This window comes from Microtus ochrogaster, chromosome 19 (genome assembly GCF_000317375.1).
Source record: "Microtus ochrogaster isolate Prairie Vole_2 chromosome 19, MicOch1.0, whole genome shotgun sequence".
Lineage (NCBI taxonomy): Eukaryota > Metazoa > Chordata > Mammalia > Rodentia > Cricetidae > Microtus > Microtus ochrogaster.
The window spans coordinates 53,325,515-53,335,662 of NC_022021.1; the positions used below are offsets into that span (position 1 = coordinate 53,325,515).

General features: G+C 41.4%; 1 protein-coding gene across 3 annotated transcripts in view; it reads right to left on the minus strand.

Moving 5' to 3' along the window:
- Ipo11 (importin 11) overlaps positions 1 to 9,290 on the minus strand; it is a 159,886-nt gene extending 150,596 nt beyond the window's left edge. For 2 of the 3 annotated variants that reach the window (XM_013349792.2, XM_005356758.2), the window contains exons 1-3: positions 9,139 to 9,290; positions 2,650 to 2,795; positions 1,206 to 1,349 (exon numbers count right to left, since the gene is read on the minus strand). In XM_013349792.2, coding sequence (XP_013205246.1) covers positions 1,206 to 1,349; positions 2,650 to 2,703 — 198 coding nt within the window. In that variant the 5' untranslated portion in view covers positions 2,704 to 2,795; positions 9,139 to 9,290. The remainder of the gene's footprint in view (positions 1 to 1,205; positions 1,350 to 2,649; positions 2,796 to 9,138) is intronic. The other variant, XM_005356759.3, reaches the window with a different exon arrangement.
- Between the last annotated feature and the right edge of the window lie 858 nt (positions 9,291 to 10,148).

The following is a 10,148-nucleotide window of genomic DNA, read 5'->3' on the forward strand; positions in this document are numbered from 1 at the left end:
TGATTCGAGACCAGCCTGGTCTACAGAGCTAGTTCCAGGACAGGCTCCAAAGCCACAGAGAAACCCTGTCTCGAAAAAACCAAAAAAAAAAAACAAGAAATTGTCTCAGTCCCCTCCCCAAAAAAGTCTATACACATATACACAAATAAAACTACTTTTGAAAATGTAGCAATATAGCAATTAATGCATAAACAACACAAAGCAATACACGAAAATAGAAACACAGGAAAAATGAATTTAAGCAGTTATTAATAAGTCATATATTCACTCAGGAAGTAAGAGCAGGAAATAAGGAGTTCAAAACCACATTAGGCTACATAAGACTCCTGCCTCAAAAACAAAAGGAAAAAAAAGCAAAGTAAAAAATATAAAAGATCCTGTCTAACAAAAATTTAAATTTCTAGATAGAAAAAAAACTACAGTATTTTGCCAGTCATGGGGGGTGTGTGCCAGGAGGCAGAGATATGAAGATATTCCTGTACTGGCGGTCAGTCTGGTCAACAAAACAAGTTCCAGGCAAACAAGGGTTACATAGTGAGAGCCAAAAACAAAAACAATGTTTTAAAGTTAAATACACGATACAAGGGGAATCAGTTCAATGGTGAATACTTGCACCAGACCCTAGGTTTGCTGCCCATCACTGAGAAAAAAAAGAAAGCACCAAAACAGTACAAGGCTAGGCAGTTATGGAGCTCTAATCCCAGCACCGGGAAGACAGAGGCAGGCAGATCTCTGTGAGTTCAAGGCCAGCCTTCTCTACTGGGCTAATTCCAGGACAGCAAACACTGTTACACAGAGAACCCTGTTGCAAAATAACAAATGAAACAAAACAAAAATAGTAAGAGGCAGAAGCAGGCAGATCTCTGTGAGTTCCAGACCAGCCCAGTCTAGAGAGTGAGTTCCAGGGCAGCCAGAGCTGTTACACAGAGAAACCCTGCCTCGTAAAAAACACAAACAAACAAAACAGAAAAGGTTTTAATTAAATTACAGTAAGAACAATAAAAAGAAAATACCTAAAATGCTGATTCATCAACAAATAACTGAAACATTCTCATGAGCCCACATTACCATGACGACAGTGACAATGGCGGCCAAATGTCTGCAGCAGTTTGACTAAACTAACAGTCCATTTCCATACTTAAAGAACTAGTAAAATAATGGCAACCCCACTGTATTAAAGACAAACTATTTCAAGAACTACTCACCAGCAACACTGAGTAGAAACCTGGCTGTGTCTCCCATTGCTTCAGCTGCTCCTCAGCGGGCTTTAAAACAGCAGTATCCTGACTGGTGGCCTGCGTTAAGACCTGGAGAACTACAGAGCTGGCACTATTGAGATCCATGGAAGCCTGCAAAGGTAAGTCAGCACATCTGAGTACACAGTATATGTATTACAAACAGACAGTCACACAAACACTTTCTCCCCACCTGACCTCTACGTTTTCTATACTAGCTACACCATTACTTAAAACTCCCACAATTCCAATTACTTTTACTTAAATTACATTTCTAAAGGACATTGCTTTTATTGTTTCATAAATAAAATAAAAGTAAAGTGAGATTGGAGAACTGACATACACAAAACTGCAAATTTCCAAATTCTGATTAAATACCATTTCCTACCTCAACATCTGTTATCAAAAACATTTTAAAGATAAAATGCAAATGTGAAACATAATACACAGAGAGAAACGCATACTCACTAATAATTGAAAAATAAACTAAGTTAACTACAATCCTTGCACATAGCAAGACTCTGTCTCAGAAAAGAGAGGTAGGAAGATACTGTTAACATATTAAATACTGTAAACCTTCCCCAAGGCATATGCTAAAATTTAATGCCTAATATCTTGGCATTTGGAGCTGAGAAGTTATTAAATCATCAGTACAGATCCCTAATGCATAGTCCAAATGCGCCTATATAAGAGGACATTAGAGAGCTGCCTTGTTCTTTCAGCCATATAAGGATACAATAAAAAGTCTGCAACCAGCAGATGGTCCTCATCAGTATCTAACTATGCCAACACCCTGAGTTCAAGGCTAATATGGGCTGTGTAGTAAGACGCTGCCTCAAACTAAAAGCAAGGCCAGTAGGATGGTAACACCAAGCCTGATGTGACCTGCACTCAATTCCCAGGACCAGCTCCCACAAAGTAAGTATCTTATCTAACAAACCAAGTGCTACATAAAGTTAAGAAATGTGTATTCTTTGTCCATATATGCCATCACAGTACAAAGCAAGCAGGTATGCTCACCTGCACAGAGATAGCACTGCTACACTGAGCTGAGCCCACCTACATCAATTACCAAGCATGAAAATTCCCCCACAGACATGGCGATAGGGCAGCATGATGAACGCCAATTCCTCAACTGAGGTTCCCTCTTCCCAAGAGACCAGTTTGTGTCACACAGTGACAAGTGAAGTGAAGCATGACAACCCCTCAACTCAGATTTTCTAATGTCTGACTCTCTCAAGTGTGACACACCATATTTGGCCAAAGATTTCATTCAGTAATAGTTATTTTTCATTACTCTTTGCCAGGTGCTATTCTAGTTTCTAGGATACACTTGGAACAAATTTAAGTCCTTATTCCCTGGTTATTAAATTCAAATCAACAGGCTGTACTATAATGGTCTATATATCCTAACCTCTGCTGTGGGATGAAGGTCTTTCTGGATGCCGTGAATAGCTGTTGCTCTCATTGGTTGACAAATAAAGCTGTTTTGGATAGAGCCAGGTGGAAAATCCAAGCAGAGATACAGGAGAAAAGTAGAGTCTGGGAGACACCAGCCAGCTGCCAAGGAAGCAAGACAGGTAGAAAATGACGTAATGCTACAGCCACATGGCAAAACATAGATTAATAGAAATGGGTTAATTTAAATGTAAGAGATAGCTATTAAGCCTTAAACATTGGTCAGGCATTTATAAGTAATATTAAGCCTCTGAGTGGTTATTCAGGAACTGCAAGGCGGGCGAGAAACAGATACGTATGATCTTATAGCATTACTATATCTAAACCCACTTCTTTGATCAAATGAAACAGAATAACAAAACACTTCTGTTAAATTAGTGAAATCTTTCTAGCCAAATATGGTGTACCACAATTGAAATCCCAGCACTCAGAAGACACAGAAGATCACTTCTAGTTTGAGACTGTCGCAGTCTACGTAGTTAAGTGTGTTCCAGACTACCAAGGACTACATAGTAAAACACTATCTCAAAACACAAACAACAACAAAAAGTAACCAATCAATTTTTAATAAATCCTACTCTCTACATACAGTTGTGTAAATCCACAAAAAGCAGCCACTTCTCTGTTTTCAATCCTCCTCAGTCTAACCTTCACAGAACATAATATTACTGGTATCAATCCCTGATAATTCCACTTACATTCAGTCTTTAATATGAAACAGCCTATATGAGCCGTGCACCACTCCAAAAGAAATATAGTAAAGGAATCTTTGCATTCAATTCTACAAAGGGAAAAAGACAAGCTAAAATATAACATAAAGATATGGTAAGCGTTACGGAGGAAAAACTCACAAGTTTACACTATAGCAAGCTTAGCAGAGGCTTTCCCTCACAGAGGACTGAAGGAGCGTAGTCTTGAAAGTTGCATAAGAGATCCCTAGATCAGTGCATGCTGTGGCTGTCAGACAGGTGAAGGTTACATTCCCTACATAACATGATCCAAACTTATTTTAATCCAATTACTTTTGAAGAATTACAGTTTAGCATGAGACAAGGAAAGGGACTGTGGTGGTTTGAATGAAAACGGCCCCCATAGGCCCACAGGGACAGCACTATTAGGAGGTGGGGTCTTGTTGAAGTAGGTGTGGCCTTGTGGGAGGAAACGTGTCACTGAGGGTGGGCTTTGAGATTTTAGAAGCTCAAGCTGGGGGCGGGGGGACACGACACGGGCCTTACTTTCTCTTTCTGCAGCTGCTGCTGACCCAGATGGAGGACTCTCAGCTCCTTCTGCCTGCATTCTGCCATACTTCCTACCATAATAAATTATGGACTAAATCTCTGAATTTAAGTCAACCCAATGAAATGCTTTCCTTTGTAAGTCATGGTGTCTCTTCACAGCACTAAAACCCTAAAGCAGGGGTTTATAGAAAATTAAATTTATCTGCACTTTAAAATGAGAACTACCGACCTCCACAACTATTAGAAAATAAATTTCTAGTGTAATATACCTCATCCGTAGGTAACACAACAACAACGCCTTAAAGAAGAAAGAAGAGAAAGTCAAAAGTTAATAGTCTCTGCAAGAAACAGAAAAGCATTATTAGGAACATACAAAATGACTAGGCCCCATAGCTACTATTTAAGAAATGTTCACTGTTGGGAGCGATGTGTGAGTAGATATATTAGTGGACAGCCACAAAGATTAAGAGAGTGACCAATCACTTTTTGATGGATTCAAGGTCACTCCGTGAGATGGAACCCACACCTGACACTGCTACAGGGACCAAAAATATGAGACTAGAGAGGTCATGGGCCTAGAGGAAAACTTACTGCTACCATTCTGTCACAGGAACAGCAATAAAATGACTCCTAATGACATTCCACTACAGTCACAGACCAATGCCTCGTTCAGCTTATTCTTGCAGGAGACAAAAATTAACACAGAGACCCACAACTGGACAATGTTCAGAAAGTGAGAGTTTGGGACACTCCATCTAAAATAGGATGTCTTCATTAAACCCCTTGCCTCAACACTTGGGAATCTATGGAGAACAGGAGGCACAAAGACTGGGAAAGCCAGAGCTGATGGATGACTCTATGCAAACAGTGTCTCCCAGACATCAGAACCTATGCACACATCAACTCCTATGTGGTATGAGAGTCTGGAGTAGCATAAATAAGAAATGCGCAGCTTCAAGCCAGACCAGGTCCTAGCACTGAGGGGGCAAATGGACATGGGATCCCATCCCTAACAAAGATGCTATCTGTAACTGACACCTTCTTGGCAAAGGAAAAATCTGCTATCTCTAATGAAGTATCACTGAGTATATCAACCATACTTCAGGGCAGGCCCAACACAAAACAAAACCAATAGCATTTTTATGAACTTTTAGCTTCATTTTTTTGTTTTGGGGTTTTTGTTTTGTTTTTGTCTTACAGGTATTTTGCCTATTTGTTTGATTTTTTTTTTGCTTTTTGAGGTGTTTCGTGTGTGTGTGTGTGTGTGTGTGTGTGTGTGTGTGTGTGTGTAAGAGAGCAAAAATACATAAAGTTGGGTAGATAGGGAGGTGGGGAGGATATGGGAGGAGTTGGAGGAAGGTAAAAAACATAAAATATATTGTATGAAAAAATTAATTTAAAAATGAAAAAAAAAATGTTTGTTGTTGGGCTGGAGAGATAGCTCATCAGCTAAGAGTACTGGTTGCTCTTGCAGAGAACCTGATTCTCTCCCAGGATCCAAACAATGGCTCATAACTATCTGTAACTCCAGTTCCAGGAGATCCAACACCCTTTCAGGCCTTGCCAACAGGCACACATATGGGGCACAGAAATATATGCGGGCAAAACATTCAAACAAATAAAAGTAAATAACTTCCTCTCAAAAAAATGCTCACTGTTGAATTTCTATCTGTCACTCACAAATGTTTGGGGCAGCTGATACAATAAAGCCTGACAGTGACCAGGAAAAGCAATAGGATGAATCAGAGTCAGAGTTACAAGTACAGATATGTATGATCTTATAGCATTACTATGTCTAAACCCACTTCTTTGATCAAATGAAACAGAATAACAAAACACTTCAAATTAAATGATGGACTTTTACACAAACACACACACACACACACACACACACACTCCAACTTCCACTGACAAAAGCAGTACATCTCAAAACTTTACTGAACATTCCTCTAATCTGGAATTCTTATTAAAATGCAGAATCTGTATAAGTTATTAAACAGGGCCCTCACTGTTAGGAATAGAAAACATCCCTAGGTCAGGGAGGCCCAAGACTTCCAACACAACACAGGCAAACTGCCACTCCCTAGAATGAGAATGTAAGGCCGTATAGCTAAATAAAATGCCACATGCGTCACTCACAAGATATAGAGAAATCAAGCTAGAACTGGATTGGAAGCTCCCTCTCTGCTGGCAAGTTCTCATAGTGTTAGAAAGAGCTATGCTGGCTGCTGGGGAAGAATTGTCATCAACAGTCTTAAACAGTTTATGTGAGCCCTGTGCTCAACAATACTAACAACTGAGGCAAGATGAGGCCACCGGTACAATAGTGGTAAGTCTGTTACTGGGTTATCCAACTGCAGTCTGATTGAATTTGTTGCCCACTGACAGGAGGGTCTTCACATCTGGCACTGTAAACCCAGTCAAACACCCATGGCTGGACAGGTTAGAGGCCCTAGAAGCGAACCTACTTTTGCTGTTTTCCAAAATGGACATGATGTACTTATCAAAACTGGCTTCTAAATAACTGTTGTTATTATTATTACAGATCTGTGCTGCTAACTGCTTTGGTCACAGAAGCTTTCTGCAATGGTCAGCAGTGACTACAATGGTCAAAGCACTGAGACTAAATTATTGTTGAATGCCCATGCAAGTGTAAACAAATCTTCACCAACGTTCCTATAGACAATCCTAATTAATATCATAGCAAAGAGATAGAGACATAGACAGAAACAAGAGAGAGACAGACATGAAGATAGAAAGGAGCTAGTTAGAACAGGAAGTGTATTAATGGAAGGGGCACAGGAGGGTAATGGGGTGGATATGATCAAAAAATATTATAACATGTACGAAAACGCCAGAATGACACCTATTATCATATATAACATATACTAATAAAAAACAAGTTTTAAAAACACCTTGGTATGTAGCTTCTATTTCAGTAACTTTTCAATTGAGCTGGAAGTGTATACTTTACAAAATTCCCAAATTTTGAGGAGTAAAGATGTAGAACACTAATTGAACTTATGTTCAACAAAACTTCTAATTGTAGGTTTAGTGGTGGTCAGTCTCATAATTATAAAATCAAACAAAAGACACTCTAGAAGCACACCTGCAAAAGATGTGATTAGCCATTCTGTAAAACACCCTGGGATTAGCTGACGATACCCATCATACGCACACAGTCCAAGAAAGAACCAAGGCTAGGGGACGGCAATGCAGGGGACTTATGCACAGCATGCATAAGTCCCTGGGTTCTACCACTAACACCACAAAAAAGAAAACCAAAGACAAAAACAAAGATACAGAAATAGCTTAGTAGTAAGACACGTGCAAGGCTCTGGGTTCTGCCTCAACACTGCAAAAATAAAATAAAGATTAAAAAAAAAAACCTTAAAATTACCAACGGTAATGCTACATACATTAAGCCTGATGTGGTAGCACACACCAGCAGTGGGGAGTGAAAGGTAGGCAGATCTCCATGAGCTTAAGGCCAACCTGGTCTACATGGAGCTCTACACCAACCAAATCTACATAGTGAGAGCCTGTCAAAATTAATAATGATAATAATAACAAATTAGAAGGAAGATTAAATATACACACATGCAAAACAAATATCAAGAACCAACTAATCATACTGGAGAAATGACTTGGCTGTCAAATGGCTTGCTACTGACAAAGGGAACCCAAGTTCTGTTCCCAGCATGTATGTGTCAGGTGGCTCACAACTGACTGTAATTCCACTACAAGATGAACAACTTCATCCATCCAAGACAACTTCTGCCTGTGCCAGCACCAGCACACACATGACATACACATACATGCATGGACAAGAACATAAATTCAGGTTAAAAATAAAACCAAACATTGTCTTTCCCTAAATATGGATAATTTCATTCTGGAGAAACATTTTCAGTATATTTTAAGTTCAAATGCTGCAAGCATTTTTTTTCGGCCTTCTAGTTTGGTTCTGAATGCAAATACATTCGTAACATCACAAAATCTAAATACTTGTTTAATTACCAAGCAATTTTTGCACACTTCTTTAAAACCTCCAATCATATTGCTACATCCAAATACCTCTAAGAATCCTCTTTTCGCTTTGAGAAGTGTAATCGGGACAGAGTACACCCTTCTGCCTTACAGCTATAACACACATCCACAAACCACTGCCATAATTAAACTGTTTGCACCAGTCCCTGTGCTAGATACCGTCAGAAAACAGAAAGAAAGAAAAACCTACAATCGTATCGTCGCAACCAACATAGAGAAATTTTCTAATTTCACAAAAACTGTTCTCAGTGTGGCACAACGATGTAAGGAAAGCTATGGAGCCATGAGTAGTCCATTTAATGAAGTCATTCTGCCCTCAACCAAAGCAGAGAAATTTGAAACAATGTGGAAATGGAAGAGAGAAATCCCTATCCATGGTTGCAGACTGTTCTTCCTTGCTTCCTTCTAAAGAATAAGCAAATCTTAAAGGCGCTATCGCATACAACATATTTTGTATGCGTTTGTTTAATGTGTGATGAGGAGGGATGCCGATCACAACCTTGGCACCAGAAATGACCAGGCTTTGCGATTGACGCAAATCACTTTGCTGTACGATTCTCTCATTCGCCACGTACTAAGAGGATTAAGGAGAAATGCCAAATGCTATGGGCCTCGACATAATTTTTGCTGAATCACAAATATTCCCAAATGTAAAGCTGCAGGAGTCGCCGAGTCTGAGCACCGGCGGCCATACCTCAGAAAGAATCTCCACTCCGAAAAACGTCCAAGTCTTTTTTTCCCTTAAAAGAGAAGGACTAATGTTTAAAGCTTTCACAGCACTGCTTCCACAGCAAGGTCGCCTGTACAGTTAACAGCATACACTGGTTTTAGTGGCAGAAGCACGTCTTCCTGCACTGTGCAACCCCAAGCCTCCAAGGACAAATAGAACCCACCGCCCCAGCCGGCGACAGGGGACACAATGGGTACCCTCAGCTTTGCTCAGCCTGTCACTCAGACCCTGCCACCGCGCACCGTAGACCCAGCGATGTCAGGCTTCCCGCAGCCCGGGAGCCTGTGCTTCCCCCCGGGCTATTCCAGGGCCGCGAGGGCCCGCGGCGTCCAGCTCAGGTGGACCCACGTTCCGCCCTCGGCTCGCGGGGTCCCTCTGACCAGTCCAATCGTCCCTTCCAACCGCGCGGCTCACGGCCTGGCCTCACCGTGTGCCTCGGTCCGGAACAGCCCGGCCCGCCCCTTTCCACTCGTCCACACGAAGTGGCGTCGGTTGCTTCCGCGCCCCCCACGCTGCTAGTCCGCACGCTGCCGCCTACTGATGCAGAAAACGGCTTCTAGGAACGCGCCATGTTCCCTGTCGCCACTCCAGACGACGCGGTCGCGCTAAAATGACGTCACAGGATGCCGGCGCGGCGCGCAGGGGCGAGGCCGAGGATGAAGGTGATAGGTTGGAGGAGGGAGAGGAGGGAGGAGCTCGTGTTCGAACCCAGAGGCGCGCGGCAGCCAACACAGCCCTGTGCGCTTGCGTGGTACACGGAGCCGTGCGCAGGCGTGGGTACCCGTTACTATGGAAACCGTAAGTCCCGGGAAAATCGGTTGTTTTCCTGAGCTGGTTGAAGTGTAAGTCAAAACCATTTCATCTTTACTCTTCTAGATATCAACTACTTGTTTCATGGGTCTGTCACAGCACTAGAGCGTTATCAAAAGAATCCCATGCATGAACCCTGCCACCATAGGAATTTGTTCAAGTTTGGACGGGCATTGTTTTGCGGTTTTGTTTTTTTTTGTTTGTGTGGGTTTTGATTTTTGCTTTCTTTTATTTTGTCTTGTTTTAGTATTGTGTCGGCGGAGAATTAAGAGGCTCTCACGAACCCAGGCTGGGATCAAGCCTTTTTTGTAGCTAACCATCAAATCGTGACTCTCCACATCCCAGATGTTCAGACTACGTGCATGTCTCTCAAGATCTACATTTTCTATTTCCTGAACTTGAGTGTACTACTCCACAGCAATACCACGGGTGAAAAGATTTCAAAGGACCAGTGCTATCTAGCCCTGCAAGCTAGTTTACGCTTTTTTTTTTGTTTTGTTTTTAAGAAGAGAACTTGTGAGGAATATTTTTTTTTAACCTATCAGGGCAAGCAGCTTCTTTATTTAATTAACCAATGACCTTCCTCCATCACTTCCCCTTTTTCTGGTTAAACAAAAAAGGAAGGCT